Raw genomic sequence first — 23226 nt, 5'->3', positions numbered from 1 at the left:
TAAAGACTGGGGTAAGGGGGGGCTGCAGGCCCCAGTAGCATGATAAAGGGGTAGATATCTGTCCTAAGCTATTTATTTACAAAAAGTATATGTCACAGCTCATACTCACATTTCCAAACCCACCTAATAGCCCCCCCACCCCATTACTGTTGCCCATAACACTACCTACCTCTCTCCAAGTACACAAGACAACAACCTCCTCCCCCAAACCATAGGGTATAATTCCTCCATAGGAGGTGTGGGAAAGAGCAGCACCAAGAACATACATGGTCCAGGATAAAGGATGGGGGCATAAAAGGTCACACCTTCAGCATGGTCTGCTGAAAATGGGCATCATGGCTGGGTTTCAAGTTTAGCCTGTCCACAAATCAGTCCTTGAAACCCTGAATGCTGCAGAGAATTCGCTTCTGATGTCCAGGCTGTGTTATTCCCATCTGCTTCAGGTCCCTGTGGGAGTAGAAAGAGCAGGAAGGCAATTTTCTGAAACCAAGCCACAAAGAGCCCCTTCTTTGGCTCTTCCATCCATCCCTCAGTAGACAATTCCAGTGCCCACTCCCCGGTGTCCACCCGTTCCTTCCCTCCCCTGTACCCATCTTTGCTCACTCAGCATTCAGCTCCAGCACACACTCCATAGTATCCAACCCTGCAGATCGGAAGTGCAGTATGTATCTTTTCATGCGGATGGATTCAAGCCATTCAGAGACGCTCCTATATGGGATCCCATCTGAGCCACTTACGCTTGGCAGCCGAAGGGTAACTCTAGGGAGAGGAGGGATATAGTCATCATGCTCCTGGAGATTCCAAGGCCTAGCCTTCTCTATCCCTTCTACAATTCTTCCCTTTATTAACCATTCTATAACTAGCTCTCAGTTTGTCTGGAATATTCATAGCACCGTTGGATTATATCCCAGTTTACTCTTTCCCTCCCTAGCAAGTATGTGTGTGTTCAGGGAACACCGACTGCAATAATACTGTACAAATCTGGATAATCTTTAACATGTATATATCCTGCCAACCTTCAACTGAGAAAAAAGATCATGTCCTCTTGCTGCCCCCAAAGTTTATCAGGTTGATCCCAGTGGAGGGGGGTGAAGTCAGATACTAGCTGACCCATCAAACCTGCAAACTTATTCCTGTGCCTGGGATTCAGGCAGCAGGAAATTTGAAGTCAATTATTCATGACTTTTGGTGTGGCCACTTGGCTCTGGAGTAATGATTGTAACCTATCCATGTTGTTATTTGAAAGATTATACATGTTTTGCTTACTCCAGGGTGGAAATTAGAGGAAGGCAGGTTTTCACTCAATATAAAGAAAAGCTTTATAACAGTGAAGAGTTGCTTTAAAAGTGCAGTGGGCTACCTAGGAAGATAGTGCATTCCCCAACACTAGATATCTTTAAGCAGAGGCTGCGTGAACATTCTTTGGGATGATGTCAAGTGTTTGGATCAGATGACTTCTAAGATCTTCCAGTTTTTTTCTCCTATAATTACAATTTCTGCTTCTTTCTATCCCAAGTGACACCCATGTTCCATATGATGGACTTTCCTGTACTGTTAGCTAGAGCCAAAAGTCATTAGTACGTTATGCCTGCCAGGAAAAAGACACATTCCAAAAAGATAGACAAGCAGTCCCCAAATTATGAACAGGGTGTGTTCCAAGAGTTTGTTTGTACATTGGTTGTTTGGAAAATGTTTCCCTAGAAACAGTGTTAAAGGGTGGTTAAGTTTCCAGGATAGCACACGAATATCTATTTAACCCATGTGTAGCTGAATGATATGCTGCAGACCTAATCTACATTTATATTTCTGCAGGAAAATGGCCCTGCAGGTAGATGAATATTCATATAGTGTGGCTGTCTGCATGTCAGAAACATTGGTAATTGCTGGAAACATTTTTGAGATACCGGCTGCTACTTCTTTTCATAGATGATCAAAAACTATTTTAGCTTATACTTCAAAAAAAGATTTCTACTATTTATCTGTAAGGTTTGTGTGTGTCCTATCCCTCTCACCAGTGTAGGACTTTGTAACCTTAGGCAAGTCATTTGACTTCTGAACTTGTCTAGAAAATAATATAGACGAGACTAGAGGGATGGAAGTCCTTTCCAGCTCTCTATCCACGATCGCACTCTATACGTGGTTCAATATTGTCTCCTTCTGGACTAGCCAGCTTTATTCACCCCCTTGTAGTTCCCCTTGCATGGTTACCGAGGGTCAAAGTTGGCAATGGTTCTCAGTGTATGGGGGCTGGCAAGCAGCTGTTCTAGCTGTGTTTGAAGCTGTCGGAATCGTGGCCTGCATGTTCGATCATAAGCCCAGCAGCATTTCATGAGGTCATACAATGGGGCGGGACAGTCAACTGGAGGAGGTAGGCGATAGCCATCTTCAATGCTCTTCATCACCTGAGTCAGAGCAGAGAAGGACGAGAAAAGGGATTGGGCAGTGGTAGTGGCGGTGGGAAGGTCATGGGATTCTTGAGGAAGGTAGATAGAGAACATAGTGAAGAAAAGGAAAAAGAAGACATGAGATAGCACATGGGAAAGTGGGGAAGTAAGACCCGAAAGATGAGATGGAAGATGCAGTAGAGTTCAAAAGGAGGTGAAAAAGAGTGTTACTGTGGGAAGATAGGGGAGACATGATGGATACTCAGGTAGTCTGAGTGGAAGAATACAGAATGATAGGATGGGGAGAGAGAGGTGGGGATATAGTCGGGAATAGGCATAGGGTTGTCCTGGGCTTACCTCCTGGTTGCTCATGTCCCCATATGGCTTATCTCCAAAGCTTAGCACCTCCCACATCACCACCCCAAAACTCCACACATCACTGGCTGAGGTAAAGATTCGATGGGCAATAGCTTCAGGGGCTGTCCAACGGATTGGGATTTTCCCTCCCTGGAACAGGAAGGAGATATGATGGTAATAACGATTATGTGGCATTTTAAGGTTTGCAAAGCACTTGCTATGTTCTCGTATTTGAGCCTCACAGCTCTGTAAAGTAGGTCCTATTATTATCATCCCTACAGATGAAGAGATAGGTAACAGGATGAAAGTAGTTGAGTGGCTTGTCCAGGGTATGAAGTGTCTGAGGCAGGATTTGGACTCAGATCTTCCTGACTCCAAGTCCAGCACTCTATTTTAAGAAGAGAGAGAGAATTGCAACCTATGTATGGGTGGGGAGAGGGGAGAATGGGAGAAACACAGAGGCATCTGACCTGGGTTTCATAAGTGCCATCGCGGTCATTATCCAGCAATCGAGTCAGGCCAAAGTCAGATACCTTGCAGCACAGGTTCTGGCTCACCAGGATGTTTCTGGCAGCTAGGTCTCGGTGAACATACCTATGGTCACTCAAGTGGCTCATGCCAGAGGCGATACCCTGCAGCATGGAGACCAGCTGTCCAGGGGCAAGTTGTTCTTCCTGTGCCTGGTGAGGGAGAAGTAGGAGAGGGGGTGGGGGTGAGGGGGCCCCGGGGGAGAACAAGCATTTATTAAGTGCCTACTATGTACCAAGCATTAGGCTAAGCATCTTACAACTATCATCTCCTTTGGCTAGATTAAGCAATGCTTTCCTTCCCAGGAGCTGGGATTACCACGTAGAACTTTCTTTTGTTAATTCTTCCCTTTTTCATCTCCATTAACCCTCTGGGTTTCCCTCAAGTTCCATCCAATCCACCCCATCCAGTAGGGACAATGAGGAGGCTGACTTTAAAACCCCACTGCCTCCCTCACCCAGTTGATTCAATCCCTCTCACCCTCAAGAAGGCATCCAGGGCCCCATTCTCCATAAACTCCGTGATGATCATAATGGGCTTCCCTGAGACACAGAAAGCAGATCAAAAGTGGCTTCACTCACTGTCTACCACCCAAGGTTCCCATTGGTCACCTCATCCTAATCTAATAATCACAATGAACTCCCAAATCCCATGATAGCTGCCATTCCATCCATGTCTTTTCATCCTGCTCCATCTCTGACTTAGTGACCACACCTTATTTGTTCCCTCTGCATTCTTGGTAACCTATAGCCTTCCTTCCTCCCCCATATCCTTGGTGATCAAAGCCTGATGCCTGCCAACCTCCCACACCCCCTTCTTCCATACTCTTGGTGACCACGCCTTCCAGGTGCAGGATATGTTGGTGATTAAACTGGCTCATGATAGTTGCCTCTCGAAGGAAATTCCACCAATGACCATCCGGAGATGAGGCTTTCAAAGTCTTGATAGCTACCGTGAAAGAGTCTTGGCCAGGGACTCTCAGAATCCCTCGATAGACTTCCCCAAACTCTCCTGGAGATGGAGTAGAAGAAAGGAGACTTCATGCCCTTCGCATTGGTCTCAAATGACATGTTTGTCATCTATTTCAGTAACTAGCAGTATCTTGCATATATAATATAGAAATAAGGAACTGATCTGTGAATTCACTGGTTCATAGGGATCTCCCTCTACCTGTGTAATTCAGCACCTTCTCATCAACTCATAGCCTCAGAGAGTTGCATAGAGCAATAGGAGGTTAAGTGATCTGTCCAGAGTCACCCAATCAATATATGTCAAAGGCAGGACTTGAATCCAGTCTTCCTGACTGAGGACAGCTCTCTATTGAGGATGCCATGATGGGTCTTGCATAATATAGTTATTACTGATGCAAAACCAAATGGCACATTGCTAAGATCTGGGGCTGCTGAGTAAAGTGTTTGTTGTGGTTGAGTCTTTTCAGTTGTGTCTAACTCTTCATGACCCCATTTGGGGTTTTGTTGGCAAAGATAATGGGGCAGTTTGCCCATTTCCTTCTCTGGCTCATTTTACAGATGGAGAAACTGAAACAAACAGGGTTAAGTGACTTGCCCAAGGTCACACAGCTAGTGAAAGTCTCAGGTCACATTTGACCTCAGGAAAATGAGTCTTCTTGATTTTCAAGTCTGGTGCTATATCCACCAGGTCACCTATCAGTGCTCTTCACTACACCACCACCCTGACTCCTGCATAACAGATAGGAGCTAGGTGGCAGAGACAGCAAAGGAATTGGAGGCAGGAAGACCTCAGATCAAATCCTGCCTTGGATATTTACTAGTTATGTAACCCTGAGCAAGTCACATAAACCTCTCTCTGCCTCATTTCCCAAAACTTTAAAGGGACAATATCACCTACTTTACAAGATTGTTGTGAGGATCAAATGAGATAGTGTGTAAAGCACTCTGCAAACCTTACTAGCTATTGCGGGGCAGGTCTATGGGCATTTAATGCTGCATACGATGTCTTTTTTTTTTTGGATGTATTGATTGTCTTTGCTGAATTTTTTCTCTTTTTTCAACTTTATTTTTCACTTAAAAAAATCTTTGTTATAAGGAATAGCTCTCTGGGAGAGGACTGGGGGAAGTACATAGGAAGATATTTTGGTGATGTAGAAACAAAAGATATTAATGAAAATCATCCTTCACAATCCCCATTACCTGAAAAGGACTAAATCATTTTTTAATTCAGGGCAAGTCTTTTCAATAGACCTAGGTATTTACACTTACACACACACACACACACACACTCCCTAAGTGTATATTTTGCCTACTGATACCTGAATATATAAGCAATAAATTTCATTATATATGTATGTATACATGTATACATACATATATGATATATGCATATACATACATATGTGTATGTATGTGCATATACATGTACGTGTGTATATCTACCTACCTAAATAGCTTACTGATACCCCAAATCCCTTTGATAAGGCAGAAACCTTAAAAAAGAGATAGAGGGCTTTTAAGACACTTACTAGCTGTATGACTCTGGATAAGTCACTTGGTCTCTGAATCTCAGTTTCCTTATCTGTAAAATGGGGACACCACCACCTACTTCATAGGACTGTTGTGAGGGTCAAATAAAGGAACATGGGAAGCATTTTGCAAACTTGAAAGAAAGTCCCACACAAATGCTGTTGCTAGTCTTTTTATCCAAATGAAAAAAAAAGAACACCACTGACCGCATGTCAATGTGGTACAACCAGAAGGATGCTGGATTTGGAATTCGAGTCCTCCCACTTACTAGCTTTGTGACCTTGCACAAACCACTGCACTCCCTAGGACTCAGTTTTTTCATGTGTGGAAAAATGAGGGAACTGGCCTAGCTGCCCTTCCAGCTTGAAGGGCATTGATGGGCAGTGGGGGCAGGGTGAGGAGGCAGAAACTTTGCCTGTCTTACGGTTTTACTCCATAACAAGACAAAGGCAAGTCTAAGTGTGTGAGACTCTGGATTTGGGGAGCTCTTCTTTTCACGATATATGAAGAGTTAAAAACAACAGCAAATCGTAGTTAGCGTTCGTATAGTGCCTACTATGTACAGATTCTGTGCAAAGCACTTTAAAATTATCATTGCACTTGGTCTTCACAACAACCCTGGGAGGCAGGTGTTATTGTTATCCCATTTTACCATTCAGGAAACTGAGGCAGACAGGTTAAATGACTTGCCCAAGGTCACACAGCTAGGATGTGTCTAAGGCTGGATGTGAACTTGGGTCTTCTTGACTGCAGGGCCAGTGTTCTATCCACTTTACCACCTAGTTGCAGATTTAAAATCAATGGACTCTGTTGGAAAGGCTGTTCACTACCAGAGAATTCCTTAATGGAGGTGTCACTCAACACACATACTAGAGTTCTTACTATGGTTTTGTTACTTTTTTTCTCAAGGAGAGTTTTCTCAGAGTTTATTCTTCCCAAAAGGATTCACTGTAAGAAGTGGTATGATAGATTCTTGAAGTTGCAGCCAGGACAAAACATCCCCAATCCCATGAAAGATGGGAGCAAAAGCAAGATAGTATAGTTAATTTCATGCCGCTGGGGGTGTAGCATTGAAGTACATGAGTATATGTGTGTCTGTGTTTGTTGAGAGGAAGCTGAGGATGACTGGGAAAGGACATTCAGTGGTAGTGATTGTCAGTGACTAAGCTGGTGGTAGAGATGGGTTATGTCAGAACTCACCTTCCCCTATGACTGTGTCAACAGTCAGCCAGGTTGGGTCGAGCTCCCGAGCGAAGTCCAAGGCACCCTGGGCAGGATCCTCATATGCCTGCAGGTCTACATAGGGCTTCAGCCAGAGCTTATCCTCTGGGATGAGAATGAGGAGGGGTCAGCTAGAGATACTTAATAGGGTGGGGGGGGGCGGTTAGAGAGAATAAATCACAGACTCCTCATCCATGCCTTCTCTATCCTCTCCCCTACTCCCATGACTTCCTCCAAACAGCCCCTTCATGGTTTAGGGGTGGGGGAGCTTCAATCACTGGTATCTTACTTACTGCCCTCCCTCTTCCTACTACTATTCTCTGATGTTCTAATGTCCTCTATTCCTCAGAAGTATGGGGGTGGAGTAGCAAAAGGACTAGAAGGCCTTCTCTTTCTGCCCTGTCACCTGAAGTGGGTTACTCCATTTCCCCTACCCACCAAATTTCTTGCCTTCTTCTCCAGCCTCCACTGCCCAAACCGCCTTTGTTGCTCATGCCTCCCCCACATTCCCTGCCAGTATGACCCACACTCCTTGGCTGCTCTCAGTGGCTGGACAGGTCATTATGTCCCCCCTCCCCTTGCTTTTTTTTTTTAAAGGGGGCTGACGCTGGCTCTCTAATGAGGTAACCAGGATAAGGTCCATGTGCCTCAGCTGGACATCTCCAAGTCCCATACTTGTCCCTGCAGGCACGCATTCCCATCCTCCAAGCTGTGACTCAGAGTGTAGCTCCGGTTGGGAAGGAAGCCTGGAGATGGGATTGGGGCTGATGGAAGGTGTGTTTGTGTCAGTGAATGGGGGGGTGGGGTGGTAATGGAGGGTGCAAAAGAGCTAGCAGCTAATAGATAATTACACCAGAGCTACACTGGTGCTATTAGCACAAGATTAATTAAACCAAACTTAATTAAGTAGCAAAACCTGTGAGCCCCAGAGACAATTCCAAGCAAGCCTCCCCTGCCTCAGAAGCTCTAGAATTCTTCAATCCCTTGCCTTACTCATTGTCCCTCCTAGGAGATCAGGGGCCCTTGTCACTGCTCCCCATTACTGACTCACCACGATCGCCACCATCAGAAGCACACTCTCGCTGCCCTTTTTGCTTCTGAGTTCTCCTCCTACAGTTTAGGGGAAGTAGAAAGGAAAGGAAAAGAAGGTTTGTTACAGTCCTTCATATCCTTTACCCCCTTCTCCTTATTCTCACACTTCCAGGGAGACCGTGGGAACAGGTTTGTTCTTGGGAACTTGATGGTATATGCCTCCTCCAGGGATAATGGAAAAGGGTATGTGTGGTGGTGGTGGTGGGGGGGCAGGGTGATTTTGTGGTTCTGACCTGACTTGGTTTACTGGGTATTGGGGGAGAAGCAGAGTACTATGAAGGGGTGAGGGGACTAGGAGTAAGAATTAGAATTGTTACCGGAGTATGGAAACTAAGTGGGAAGTGGGAAGGTCAGTGGTCAGTGGTGAGGGGATCTGTTTTGCTCATACTTTGTGCGGAAGACCAGGAATCCAAGGATCAGAGCCAATGCCAGCAGCAAGCCAAAAACAACAGCCACAATCTCTCCCCCAGACAGGCCTTTAGAAACTGAGGACAAATGAACTGAGATAAAGCATTTTGTAGCTTGAAACTACAGAGGGGGAGGGAGGGCAAGGAAGTAAAAAAAGGAAAGATGAGATTAATGAGTGGAGATGAGAAAGGTGATTCTGTATTCACTGGAGTGCTGGTGTGGATATGTGGTAAATCACAGAAGCACTGAATTGGAGAGTTGGAAGTGAACATAGTGGCTACTTAGTCAAACCCATATTTGTGGAAGTGAGGAAGGGGAGGATGATTGGAGGCATCGGTTACTGGTGGGCAGGAGGGAAGGGGGAGAAGGCTGGTGCATCAATGTAAGATTATTCTCTGGGATCCCCAGCCTGGGTGTATGTGTTGGGGAAGGTCAGTCACTAGGGTCTGATATATATGTGTGTGTGAGGTTGTTCACAAGGGCTCTTTGTGGCTGCATGTGGATAACTCATTGAGAAGAGCTGTGTGTATACAGTCATTCATTTGGGAGCTGATATTTGTGTGATGTCCTGGAAGCTGTATGTGGGGGTGAGAGCCAGGGTTAGCACCTGTAGCAGGGGTGGTCTGTGTGCATACATATGCCACATCTGTATGTCACACAGAACATCATTTCTAGGGCCATTATATGTGTACATGCAGGTGGAGGAAGGGAACGATCACTGAGGGATGGGCGTATGTGATCCCTTGATGTGGAGGCCGATACGTTTGTTCAGGGAGAATTCACTCAGTGAAAAGGCTAGTGTACATGGTATCACTCATGGGGGCTAGTGCATAAAATTCTGGACCCTGAGTCAGGAAGAGTTTGTTTGAATCCCGCCACAGATACACATCAGATATATGATCCCATAACCCATTTCAACTTGTTTCCTCATTTGTAAAATTGGAATTATTCTTATTTATAGCCCCTATGTAACAGGGCTGTTCAAACCCAGAAGTGCTATAAACGTATTAGCTATTATCATGGACAAGAGAGTATCCTTTGGGAAACTGGAGTATGTGTGAGTTGTATGAGAAAACTAATTCACTGGGGGAGCTGGTATAAATTTTTTAACAAGATCCTATTTGACAGAATGTGGAGGTAGGTCCCTCACTGTGTGTGTGTGTGTGTGTGTGTGTGTGTGTGTGTGTGTGCGCGAGCGCATGCACTCACAGCATGGTTTGTTGGTGTGTGGTCCCTGACTAGGTAGTTGTAGATGGGGCAGGAACTGTTGTGTGTGTTCTTAGACGGGTCACTCAAGGAGGAAGGGGTGGCATCTCTGTGTGGGCAGAGGTCACTCACAGGAAAGTTGGTGTGTGTGTGTGTGTGTGTTTGTGCATAGGGGGTCACTGGAAGACTGCATGTGTGTGTGGGAAGGTGAGGTGACTTACTGGGAATACAGTAGGTTTAGGGTCAGAGGATTGATTACTCACCAGGAGGGCTGGTCCGAAACTCATGATCAGGAGAGAAGGGTCCAGGACCCAGGGGAGTTAATGTGCGGACACGCACAACATAGGTGGTATCTGGCTGTAGCTCTGTCAGCGATACTCTAGGCTCTGGCACCATCTGGTACCTCTCCTCCTCCTGTGTGGTGGGATGGTGTCCAGTGATTATAAGATATAAGAAGGAAAGAAAAGGTTTTGTGAGGATGCATCAGCAAGGAGTAAGTGGTAAAGACCTCATCCTTTGGTTCCCCACCCGGGATTAGACATGTGGCTGGGCATGGATGTTGGGGAAGCTTTTTTGTGGGGGGTGAAGGGAGGGGTAGTTCTGACCTGGTTCAGCACATGCAATTCATAGCTCAGGTTTACTCCAGGGCTGCGAGGTCGTGACCCTGCCCAGGAGAGCTCCAACTGTCGGGGCCCTCTCTTCACCAGACTCAAGGACAAGCCGGACAGTGGTTCTGCATAGTGTAGTAGTTAAAGTGAGGATGTTGGCAGGGGGAGAGGCCTCAAAGAGCCCAACCTAGAACTCTAAACTTCTCCATCACTTTTTACTGACCCTTTTCCTCCCTCATTTCTCCTTCCAGAATGTTGTTCTGGCTGTCTCCTTTCCAGGTGCCCTCACCTGCATGTCCAATGCTAAGGCTGAGTGTAGTGCTAGGAGAACCATTGGGGTCCAGGTCAGATACCCCATTTTTGGCTTCAACACGAAAGGTGTAGTTGGCATAGGGTTCAAGGCCCTCGATTTGAACAGCAGGCAGGATGAGTCCCTTGGTGCCAGGGGAGAAGTGCACAGCTGCCCCACATGGCTGGCATGATCCCTCATCTGGAGTTACTCCCTGACAGTGTGCACACTCCACACTGTAGCTCACATCTCGACGTCCTCCTGAATCCTTCGGTGGCTTCCATTGCAGAGAAAGCTGAGTCCCCGAAAGAGAGAAGCTGATATTTTGAGGGGCTGAGGGGGGACCTATGAGAGTGTATATAAAATCAGATGCCAGAAATCCCCAATATCAGGTCCTTCCCACCAATGAGACTGTTTGACGTATAAAATTCTGGGGTTATGACTGAATGAGGACTCCCTTGTGGATTATGAGGTTTTCTGAAGAGACTGGGGTAAGAACTGTGGTGGCTCTAGTGCTGGGAATTCTCTCCACTGGCTTAGGGGAAGATGGGGGCATTTACCCGGTTGTTTTGGAGTGGGGAGACCCATTGCCAGGATAGCTCTCCACATAATCTGGGACCCTTCCCTCCCTAGTCACCCAGGACACCCACCCCACTCACGTGTGCATGCTACCTGGGGCCCTTCCCCAGGAGTTCTGTAGTGGCCACTCACACAGGTGCAGACTGAGGCCCCCACAGACTTAGCTGTGCTATGGGGAGGGCACTTGAGGCAGCTGGGGGTGTCCATCTCAGTGCGGTAGAAATTGACAGGGCAGGCTAAAGAGGGGGAATAGAAAGCCAGTATCAGCTTCTTTGATCATTTCCCTTTCGTAGGTTGGGGAGCCTGAGCCATGATGGTGACTGATCCAAAAGGTTGTGGATCACCAAGATCTAGAGCCGCTAGAGCATCTCAGGGCAAGCTAGTTCAACCTCTCCACTTTACAGATTTAAAAAACCGAGGCCTGGGGAGGTCAGGTGACTTTGTCCAAGGTGACAAGAGTAGTATGTGTCAGAGGAAGGATTTGAACCCAGGGCCTCTGACTCCAAAGGCAGTCTTCTATGCACTGTACCAGGCTGTCTCCAAATTCATTGTAATAGTCAAGGCCCAAGATACTTCTGGACAAGTGAAATGGGGTCATGTTCTAGACTCTAGAATGTTGCCCCTTGTCCAGAAGTATCTTCCACTACTCTCCACCAAGCATCTTCCACTCAAGGTAGGCCAATGCCTGTCAAACATGAAAGGTTCATTTCCCTTTTTTTTCCTTGCTTCTCCCCCATTACATTGTGGGCTTCTTGAGGGCAAGGACAGTTTTTTTATTTTTGCCTTTCTTCGTATTCCAGTGCTTAGTACAGTACCTGATACATACCTAGTAGATGCTATAATAAATGCTTGTTGACTTGACTTTCTCCTACTTGGAAGGAATTTCTCCTTTTCTCTTCCTACCCAAATTCTACTCATCCTTTGGGGGGCCAGTTCAAGTTCCTCACCTTCCAAAAAACATCCCTCGGTTAAACTCAGGCCTTAAACTCGGGGTTACTCCCTCATTTTATAATTCTGTCAGTTCTCATGTGAAGCTCTTGGAGAAGACCAAATTTGTTTCATGTACCACTTTCCAGGAATAAAACTTTTCATAAATGTATGGGCAGCCACGCCTGGAATCTGGAAGACCTCAATTTAAATCTGGCCTTAGACCTTTACTATCTGTGTTACCCTGGGTAAGTCACTTAACCCTCTTAGCCTCAGTTTCCTTAGTTGTAAAATGAGCTGGAGAAGGAAATAGTGAACTGCTCCTGTGTATCTTTGCCAAGAAAACCAAATGGGATCAGGAAGAGTTGGACACAATTGAAACAACTCAACCACGACACTTACATGTGACTCAGTGACCTAGAAGTCAACTGCTTGTTGGAGTTCCAGGAAAGCTAAATAAAGGATAGAAAAAGATACCTATATATCTTTCTAATTTTGAAGTAATGACAGAAGAAAGGTAGCTGTAGGTAAGTATCTTATTTTGTGACAATTTTGCTCCTCAATGGTTACATCTGAAGCACAGTTTTATAAATTTGGCTTTAGTTTCTCAAAGAGTAAATAATAATTTCCGAGCCAGCCTGGACTTCACTAGATGACCTCTAGGTTTCCCAGTCCATTATTCTGACTAGTTGGTATGTTATGACCTCATAATTTCTTAAATATACCCTAACCCTCAGCAAGAGGTGGAGGAGGTGATTATTAACAGGCTATGATTTTAATATCACTGATAATTCCCTTTTCCACCTAAGGCCCCAAATTTTACTGTCAAGAGTTTCATTCCTTTAAAGACTTTGATCTCTGTCCAAATGAAAACACCCTGAGAAGGGTTAATGTATGCCAGGGTAGAGATGGGTTTAGAGGCAGCTAGGTGAGGAAACAGGCCTTGAGTTAGGAAGACTTGTCAAATCCAGCCTCAGACATTTACTAGCTGTATGAACCTGGGCAAGTCACTTTACTTCTTAGTTTTGTCATCTGTAAAATGGGAATAATGATGATACCTGCCTTCCAGGGTTATTGTGAAGGAAAAAAAAATCAGATGATGTTTGTAAAGTGCTTTGCAAACCTTAAAGTGATAGATAAATGCTAGTAATCCAATTCCTTACCCTCCTCACAAAAGACAAAACGAAACAATACCGGTCTCTATACTGTGGAAAAGAGAGGGGTTCTAAGGGCATTGTATATCCAAGGGCCTCCACAGGGGGTGCGGATGGCGAAGGATCGCCTAAAAGGGGAAAAGGGAGTAAATTCAGGAAGTGGAGTGTGGCAAAAACCCAAGGGCCTACTTCCCAATTTTTGCCTCGGGTCAATACAACAGTATGAATAAGAGCTCAGAGGTTGGAGCCAGACCGTAAAGAGCTGTGAATACCAGAGTGAGGAGTCTGGTATTTTCTTGCATCATCTGAAAGCCACCGGACATTCTTGAATATGCCAGCAAGAGATCCAAAAATCTGTGTTTTAGCAAGATTATTATAATGTACTAGAGCTTTTAGGATAGCCTGCAAGGGGAAAGATGCTGGAAACAGGGAGATCAGTTAAGAGGGTATTGCCATAGATCAAGAGTGAGATGGTATGGGCTTCATTTCAGAGGATTCAATAACTGATTGGTGGTGGGGGCAGGAAGGAATAAGGCATGAGCCTATGTAGTAGATAAAGGCCCAGACAGAGTCAGGAACATTTGGATTTGAATCTTGTCTCACCTATATAATACCGTGTGAATAAGGGCAAATCACTTCACCTGAACCTCAGTTTCTTCATCTGTAAAGTGGAGATAATAGCACTTACTTTACAGGGTTGTTATGAGGATCAAGTGAAATTTTATGTGTGTGTAAATGCACACATGTATACATACACCTATCTTGGCAAACCTTAAAGTACTATAAAATCATGGGGTAGCTAGGTGGCACAGTGGATAGAGCACCAGCCCTAGAGTCAGGAGGGCCTGAGTTCAAATCCAGCCTCAGACACTTACTAGCTGTGTGACCCTGGGCAAGTCACTTAACTCGGATTGCCTCCCAAAAAAAGTGCTATATAAATGTGAATTATTATTATTGTCATCATAATACTTCAGGGTAGGGTAGAGTTTTGACACACCAGTTCCCATCTCCTGTCTCTACATAATAGAGAGCTGAGTGGCTGAGCCTGAAGCTGAGAGTGAAGGTCAGTTCAGCAGGGTCAGCACTTATTCCTGCCCTTCTCTTCCAAACTGACTCTGTGACCTTGGTCTGGTCCATGCCCCCCATCCATATCTACCTCCCCACTTCTCCTGCTTTCACAAAATCATAGGACAGAGAGAATAAGTGAGGTGGAAAATGGAAATCAATAATATTGGTGATGAGAATGGAGGATCCAGGATAGAATGAGGAGAGTGGAAAGCACACACCAATTCACATTTATATTGCTCTTTAAGGTTTGCAAAGTCCTTTGCAAATAGGGCTGGAGAGAGACAGAGGGATATGGGAGAGGTGAGCAAAGAAGATTAAGGTAAGAGGTGATGAGGGTGGAGGTCACAGGCAGGCAGATCAGAGTCTCGAGGAGAGCGCAGGGAACAAAACTGGAAAGGGTGGTGAGAACTCTGGTCTTGTCCTCCCCAAGCATAACCTCTCACCCAGGTGCCCTTACCAGTACATCCTTCAGTGCCATTCTCCTCCTTGACCTCCTCATAGCCTGGTTCGCAGTAACATTGACCCACAGGTACCAGCCATTCTCCATCAGGGCTGCAGTGCATTCGAGGGGCAGCTGAAGGGCCAGGGGCATACTGGGCATGAGGCAGGCAGGCCCCTGACACCTCAACCAAACCCGTGGGCGCTGGAAGGGTGTCAGGGAAGCGTGCTAGCTTATGTACAGTCTCAGCACAACGCTGGTAGAACACACGAACGGCCACCAGGGCCACACAAGCCCCTGGGTTGTGAAAAGCAAGGTAAAGGCCACGACGAGTCAGGTGGCCCAGCTGGCAACGCTCCACGTTTAGCCGCACAGCACCAGCTGCCAGGTCCCGTGTGGTAAAGCTCTGGTCTGCGGCCACTGTAGTCACCTAGGGAGACAAGAGAATTGGGTGCTAGAGTCATGAAGTATGTACTCCTCACTCTCACCCGGAGAAGGTCCCCTGTCCCATGATTTTCCTCTCCTTGGTAGTAAGGGTTATCTCAAGAGATCAGGTTGGTAAAAGGGTTAGTCACTAGACTATGGATGGATACGATGGAACAACAGCACCTTTTGAAAGAGGGGTCGTCGGAGCTGGATGCCCACATCCTGGTCACTTTCCATGTAGAAGAGGTTGAATGTCTCCTTGCAGCCCTGTGGTCCAGAGCCCCCTGGGAAACTCTTGCAGTCTCGAACGGTGAACTGAAGCTCGACATGAACTCGGGAAGTGGCCTCACCCCGGTAGATCCAATTGGAGCGAAGCCAGTGGTCTGTGTCCCCCCCGGCCAGCACTGGGCAGTCCTGGTACATATACATGGGTGTCCCATTCAACATCTGTTGCACCTCACTCCACTGGATGGAGAGAAATTGTGTCAGTGTGTTCCTTTCCTCTCCCTTCCCTTCCTTTTGTTGAAGAAGGTTTGAAGTGGAAGGTCCAATAGCGGACTCACTCTAGTCTCATCCTATTATCTTTACTACAGTCAACAAGATGCATCCCTGCTTCTGGGTATGCCAATAAAGCTTCAAGGCACAATGTCTAATGCCCAGGCCACTGTTTCGCTCTCACCACCCTGTCCCACTGAGGAAAGGGCAGCCAGAGTGGTGCTTCTTTGGTCTGAGGTTGCATCACTCCTGCCTCACCCTACTGAGACCTGGTTCAGTACCATGGCTCAAATTTATCCCCTGTATCACAAGGCTGTGAAGACATCAGCAACACCGGGAACTGTAGAGGATGAAATCCTCACAGGTAAAATAATGGTTTATCATTGAGATTGTCTAATAATTGAGGAGTTTGTTTTGCAGCTTTAGGAATTAAAAATTGGCCACACGGAACTTTGGAAGCTGGGATTGGTACACTGAAGGGCAAACAATATTTTAAAAGGCTAATTGGTGGTAGTGGTGTGGTGGTGGGAGAAGGTGGGATATGAAGGGCCAGTTAGAATAGTACCACGTCCCTACCTGCTAACATAGGTACTGAAGGCACGACTATGCCTATGGAACTCCAGCGGCTTAGAAAGTACAAGGGAAGAAGGTGAGGCACCTAGACCTAAGTTGGGGCATGGGGTGCTACAGGCGAAGAAGTTAAGCAGGCAGCTGGCGTAGAAGTGGGGGCCAGATCACAGCCAGGTTGTCACAGCCTCAGATGGAGCTTGCTGAGATAGCCTGTCTTAACTTCAACATGTCTTCCTTCAGTTTCAGCAGTGACAAAACCAGACAGGGCAGACAAACAGATGTTCCGTACTAGCAATAAGTACCCTTCACTAATCGGCTAAGTTGTCAACTTCCCAAGTGTACCCTGGGAAGCCAGGTGGTTGGCTGCTGGTTATTTTTACTGACTTTTAAATTTGGGGTGGGGGGTGCGTGGGATGGACGACTGAAGCAGGAATTCCCCTTGATCTTTTACTCGCTGCAGGTCTGTTTAACTGAACAGCCTACTCCTTTTCAGTTAAGGATAATTACTTGCTAGAGGAAGAGTTAGTTGGGGCTGGGAATGGGGGTGAGGTTGGGAGGGGGCGGGAGTTCAAGGGGCTGGTGGGAACCAGCAGGTGGGCTCCTAGCCATAGTGGTGGGGTGATTAGCTGGTTTATAGGATAAGGCGCCTATTAGGGCACGTCTCATTCAGGATTTCCTAAGCAGCCCCTCCTGGAGGATACATTATAGTTTAGTCTATTAACACTAATTACAGGCCACACTGTGGGAGAGCAGAAAGAGTGGAGCCAGGACCCTAAAACGCAGAGGAAAAGGGAACAGCAAACCCAGAATGAATAGTCTAACACCTAAGAAACTAGAGAGGGTGGCTGCCATAAAATGAAAACCACAACAATGGAGCCAAAGGGGGGAAAAGGCCCAAAGTGAGAATCCCAGAGCTTTCACCAGCTGGAGCTACCCCCTTTGCTATTTTCACTGCTCCATCGCCCTAACATAACAGACATAAAACCTCATACTCAGCTTCTCACAGCTATGTAGTCCCCAACACTCTCCTAGCCCTTTTCATGGGATCTTGGTTCCCCTCTGGTGACCAGGACCAGAGGGTGCGTGACACCTCCCAGGATAGCATGATGAAGGGTTTAAGAATCGGGGACTCCTGATGGCAATGATGGCAGAGTCAAGAGCTTGAGAGCCAGGAAGAAAACTTCATATATTTATCCTTTTTGTAAGAGTAGCCAAGACAGCAGCCAGCAGACACAGCCCAGAATCTTCCTCCACACCTTCCCCCCTCTTTTTGAGATCCTTTAAAGTCCTTACAGTGACCACCTCCTGCTGGCAAATCCACTCCTTCCAATCACACCCACCTCCTCATTTTGGGGAAACAGGAAAGGGGAGGAGCCGACCTAAGCTAGGTCATTTAGACATTCCCCATGGGAAGAAGTCTGGGCCCCCCCCACCCCGCCCCGCTCCGCTCAGTAGGCTGTGACTCAGCCTCTATTCCACCCCCTTGCCCCCCCTCCCCAACACACACCCGACAGCCGCCTCCCTGGGAGACACTTCCAGTTTTTCCTGCTCTTTTCTTCTCTTCCCCCACCCACCTGCCTGTCCCATTTCCCACTGGTCTGGAGCCCTCCCTAGTCCTAAAAGCCCTTTTCTCCCCTGGTACGCACCCCAGTCTCCTGTGGTTCCAGTAGCCAGCCTAGCTCTCCTTGTGCAGTGCTGGTGTCTAGCAGAGTTACTACAGGGGGTGGAGAGGGATGTCAGACCATCTTGGTGAAGGGATCTGCTGAATGATGTCTCCCTTCTCCCTTTTCACTTCCTCTTCCCCCCCTCACATTCCCCACACCCCATAAGACCTCCTGCTTTTTCATGAGCAAAACATGGACTAGCAATGAGAGGTATTCATACCTGTAAAACACACATGTTACAAAGACAGAGAGTTTAAGGAGAAGAGAAAGCAAAATATGGAAAGGGCTAGGATGCTGGACCCTCTGCTGAGTTCATTGCCAGAAGAATCTGGGGGTGGAGGTTCCAAGTTGACTGGATGACAGGATATATAACCCTTGCCCCCAGGGGCCAGTCCATTTAGCTAGGGTGTAAGGGCTTATAGAAAACAATATCTTAGGCAAGTCATTGGGCCTCAGTCCTCTTTTGTAACTGGACCAGACCTCTGATTCAGCTTTAAAAATGTGTAATTCTATAAACTAAGCCAGCAGTGCCTGAGGGTGGGACTTGCTGGGCTTTGGCTTTCACAGTTTGAGGGTGGTGGGGAGATTGGTATAAGGGGCCCAGGAAATGCAGCCCGAAGCCTATGGCCCAGGAAAGGAAGGGAGGTCCTACTTCCTTTTTCTTTGCATTCGATTAGGGTGGTGACGGTGGAGTATGTATGGGAAAGGGTTAAGATTTGGGTTCCCAGGAGAGTTGCAGCCCAAAGTATGATCTCCCCCAGGAGGAGGGAGTGGTGGTCATCGGCACTCTTCAGGGAGCAGTAAACTATCATAGGGGCTCTCTTCAGTTTTCAGCTCCCTCCCAGCCCCCTCTCCACCCCTTCATCCCCACCCCCAATGCCCTAGTTGCTAGTGGTGCTAGTGTGAGGAGTGACTGACCCCAGGAACTACCACGTAGGGGTTAAAGAGCAAAGTTTGGCCTGGCAAGTCCATTAGCCTGGGCTGCCAGGGGAGGGGGTGTGTGTGTCACGGGGAAGGTGTGTGAGAGGCTGCTGGAAGCTGTGCAAAGAATGGGAACAGGGGGAACAGTCGGAACGAGAGTGTGCGCGCGCGGCGCCTGGTGAAGTGTGTGTGTGTAGGGGGTGGTGTCGGGGGAGCCGAGCAGGTGGTCCCCAGGGCCGGGGACTCTTGGGTAAGGGAGGGAGTTGGGGGAAGGGGAAGACTAAGTAGGAAGAAGAGATCTGCGGCGGAGGGAAGTCTGTACCTTCTTTGGCGGGCGCCCCCGGGGGCAGCGGGGCGCAGAGCAGCAGCAGGAGCCCGAGCCCGAGCCCCAGGGGGCAGCGCCGCTCCATGGCGCCGGAGCCGGGACCGGGACCGGGACCAAGGGCCGGTCACCCGGACTGGTGGAGCCGGGAAAAGCAGGGCGGGGGCGGGGGGAGGTGCCTTGACAGAGGGCGGAGTTACAAGCCTCACCTGGCTCACCTTCTTAAAGGGCCAGTAGCATTGGCTCAAATGCTCCACGGAAATTCATGAAGGAAGGTATCCCTACCTGAATAAAACTGCAGATCCATCTAGTGGAGGCCACCTGGAACTGACCAACTGACAAATCTAACCCTAAACTCAGACCGATCCTGACTAGGTTTGGATTCTGCTACTGCCCCTGACTAACATTAACCCGAAGGATTCCGATAATCAATCAATCATTAACTTAAGGGGGCAGCTAGGTGGCGCAGTGAGTAGAGTGCCGGCCCTGGAGTTAGGAGGACCCGAGTTCAAATTCGGCCTTAGACATTTGATACATGTATTAGCTGTGTGACCTTGGGCAAGTCACTTAACCCCAATTGCCCTGTGAAAAATAAAAAAAAATCAAAAAAAAGAAAAAAAATCATTAACTCAATAATAATACTTATTAATCAGTATTTATAATAATGCTAATTATAAGGCATGGAGTCTGGACTTTATCCTGTAGTCATAGATCATAGACTTAGAACTGAAAGCAAGTCTCCCCCTTTGCAGCACCCCCTCTAGGTGTTGCTTTCTCTCGTTAGAATGTACCTTAAGGGTAGAGACCATCTTGCTTTCTTCGTAATTGTGTCCTCAGAGCTCATATCCCCAGTCTGTCACGTAGTGAGCTCTAAAGAAATGCTTTATCTACCTCCCTCCCTGCCTTGAGTGCCTTACCATTTCAAATTATTTTTGCATGCATTTTCTCGTTTTATAGATGGCATCTGAATCTCAGAGTTGCTGGAGGGAGCTGTCTTATGTAATTGTAGGATCAAGGAATTTGGGAAAGACCTTGATTTGGAAAGGCTGAGGTCACCCACTTCACCCTGGGCCATCGCCAGTTGTTTTGACCTTTGTTTTGCCTCTGGATTTAGATGACTGGAGGAGAGAGTGAAGCCGATGACTTTGCTGGGTAGCTCTGCCCCACGGGCAAGTCAAGACATCACCTTCACCTCCCTGATGTCATTGGTCCTCTTGGGGAAGGAAAGACAAACGAGTTGGAAGGGATCTTGGTCTAATCTCATTTTATAGGGTAGGAAAGCGAAGCCCACAGAGGTTAATGACTCGATCAGAATTGGATAGGTAGTAAGTAGCAGAGTAAGAGTTGACTTTGGTGTCTTTCCACACCATTTCTCTCTTTGATTTTTCTCCACACTGGTTCCTCCACTGCTGGTTCTCAAACTTTTTGGTTTCAGGACTCCTTTACACGCTTAAAAATTATTGAGGACCCTCCAAAGAGCTTTTATTAATGTGTGTTGATATTTACCACATTTAAAATTAAAACATAGTATTGCTAGAAAATAGCCTTAACCCCTCAAACACTCTGAAAGCTTCTGGAGGACCTCCAGTGGTCCCCAAACCACACTTTAAGAACCACTATACTCTACTTCACAGATTAGAAAATTGAGCCTCAGAATGGTTGTGACTTGGTCAAGCTTGTAGATGGCTGAGCAAGTCCAACAATTCCTGTGACTTAAAAGTCAGGGCTTTTTCTGCTATCACTTAGTACCTGCTCTGCATAAGGCACTATGAATGCTTTCCCTCTTCACTTCTGCCTCTTGGCTTTCCTGGCTTCCTTTGAGACTCAGCTCAAATCTTACCTTCTGTGGCATGCCTTTCCCAGTTGTCCCCTTTCTTCTCCCCCCACCCCCAGCCCCCAGTGCCTCCCACTGGGATTATCTTCCATTTAAACTATATCCACCTCGTACATATGTAATTATTTCCATGTTGACTTCCCCATTTGATGGTGCCTTTGTTTGTTTCCCCATGTCTTTACATAGTGCCTGGCAAATTGTTGTTATTCAGTTGTTTCAGTCCTGTCTGACTCTTTGTGACCCTATTTGGGGTTTTTAGCAAAGATACCAGAGTGGTTTGCCATTTCCTTCTTCAACTCATTCTACAGATGAGGAAACTGAGGCAAATGGGGTTAAGTGACTTACCCAGGGTCACACAGTTAGTAAGTGTCTGAGTTCAGATTTGAGCTCAGGAAGATGAGTCTTTCTGACTCCAGACCTGGCACTCTATCCTCTGACATATAGAGTAAGGGCTTAATGAATCCTTGGTGACTGACTAACTGCTTAGATACTATGAAGGATATAGGAGTAAATTTTAATTCAATTCAACAAGAATTTGTTAAATACCCACTATGTGCAGACATGGCCCATGATGTATAAGCCATTAGGTTCACAGTCTAGGAGGTAGGTAAGATATGTACACCAGTAACTGGAACACAAGGCAATAAGTGATAAGGGCATTACAAAGTGCTAGAGGCTTTGAGATAAGGGACAGCCTACTTCTGTTAGGGAGCAGGGAAGGTTTATTGGGAGAGGTGATATTTCAGCTGGACCTTGAAGGATGAGATTAGGGAGGCTATACCTAGAGGTGGAATGGCATGAGAAGAGAAAGGTGTGGAAAGAGGAAGGTGCAAGGTGTGTTCCCAGAATGACAAACAGACCTGTTTGGCTGGAGAGTGGAGTTCATGTTAGGGAGTGAGGAGTAGGAGATAGGGCTGGAAAGGTAGGCTGGGGCCAATCTACTTCTGGAGGATCTTGAATGGCAGGCATAGAGTCTGGATTTTATTCTGTAGTCATAGATCTAGAGATGAAAGGGATTTCAGAAGTCATCTAGTCCAGTCCCCCCATTTAATTTATATATTTTTAAAATTAACAAGCATTTATCTTCCCCCTCCTTTGAAAAATAAAACAAAACAAAACCCTTGCAACAAACATGCATGGTTAAGTAAAACATGACCCACATTGGCCGTGTTCAAAAATATGTTTTCTTCTGCATCTTGAGGCTATCACTTCTCTGTCAGGAGGTAGATAATATACCATATCGGTCTCCTGAAATCATGGTTGATCAGAGTTCCTAAGTCTTTCAACGTTGTTTGTTTTTGCAGTGTTGTTATATAAATTGTTTCCTGGTTCTGCTCACTTCACTCTTGATCAGTTCATACCAATCTTTTGAGGTTGTCCCTTTTATCATTTCTTATATACCAATAGCTTGTTCAGCCATTCCCTAATTAATGGACAGTTCCTTAGTTTCCAGGTTATAGTCACAGAATGAGAACTCCATACATATTCTCTTACCTAGGGGTCCTTTTCCTCTTTCCTACCCAGTAATTCAAAAAGGTGTGTGCAACTTGACCTGTGTAGAAACAGTATAGTTTAAAGGTTACCTGGTTATATTCTTCCCTTTCCCTTCTTGATGTCAATATGTGATTCACATGTAATTTACTTCTTAGGAGTCTGTGTAGGGGAAGAGAGGAAGGGTTAATTGCAGGCATTTTAGGGGAGTCAGGAAGGATCTATGTCTGGTCATTGGGAATGGAGCATTGTGATTGAATGATGACCAAATGGGAGAAAGGCATAGATGCTAAAGATTGCAAGACCAAGGAGGGTGGGGGAAAGAGAAGGGAACAAGCTTTGGAGATTCTTGCTTAAGAAATCAGCTGTGCTGTGGCAACATACAGGATCTGCATGATGTAGTTTGTAAGATTATGAAATAGCGAGAGGCCCCTTTGTTTTGGGATTGATTTGGGACTGTGACAAAGAGTGGTGGAGCCCAGTAAATAAAGTCAAATCCGGCAGCATGATGCTGGGTCTCAGGATTGAATTTGTTTACATCGCACATATCCAATGGCTGGATCCATTACACCTGTGGAAATTAAAGCCACTATGGGTCTCCACTTAAGAAATAGAAATCTACATATTCAAGCAAACTGGAGGATAAAATTCCAATAAGTCAATCAGTCAACAAACATTGATTAACTGCTTACCATGTGCCAGACACTGGGGATACAAAAAAAAAAAGGTAAAAACTCAGTCA

General features: G+C 46.4%; 1 protein-coding gene across 2 annotated transcripts; it reads right to left on the bottom strand.

Moving 5' to 3' along the window:
* Positions 1 to 55: 55 nt before the first annotated feature.
* Positions 56 to 19311, bottom strand: EPHA1 (EPH receptor A1). Of its 2 annotated transcripts, none has more exons than XM_036758942.1 (18): positions 19160 to 19311; positions 17899 to 17966; positions 15371 to 15652; positions 14780 to 15191; positions 11254 to 11409; positions 10595 to 10939; positions 10303 to 10430; positions 9961 to 10111; positions 8472 to 8568; positions 8043 to 8101; positions 6971 to 7096; positions 4095 to 4280; positions 3750 to 3811; positions 3212 to 3421; positions 2742 to 2891; positions 2209 to 2402; positions 604 to 759; positions 56 to 447 (listed from the first exon to the last, which is right to left on the bottom strand). In XM_036758942.1, the coding sequence occupies exons 1-18, from the start codon at positions 19245 to 19247 to the stop codon at positions 369 to 371; spliced, it is 2949 nt and encodes a 982-aa protein (XP_036614837.1). In that variant the 5' UTR covers positions 19248 to 19311; the 3' UTR covers positions 56 to 368. The 2 variants fall into 2 exon arrangements, with proteins under 2 accessions (XP_036614837.1, XP_036614838.1); XM_036758943.1 differs by lacking the exon at positions 19160 to 19311 and adding an exon at positions 18137 to 18205.
* Positions 19312 to 23226: the final 3915 nt, after the last annotated feature.

The sequence above is a fragment of the Trichosurus vulpecula genome, chromosome 5, assembly GCF_011100635.1.
Source record: "Trichosurus vulpecula isolate mTriVul1 chromosome 5, mTriVul1.pri, whole genome shotgun sequence".
NCBI classification, from domain to species: domain Eukaryota; kingdom Metazoa; phylum Chordata; class Mammalia; order Diprotodontia; family Phalangeridae; genus Trichosurus; species Trichosurus vulpecula.
Note: the sequence above shows the minus strand (reverse complement) of the source record. Positions and strands in the feature narration are given on the sequence as shown.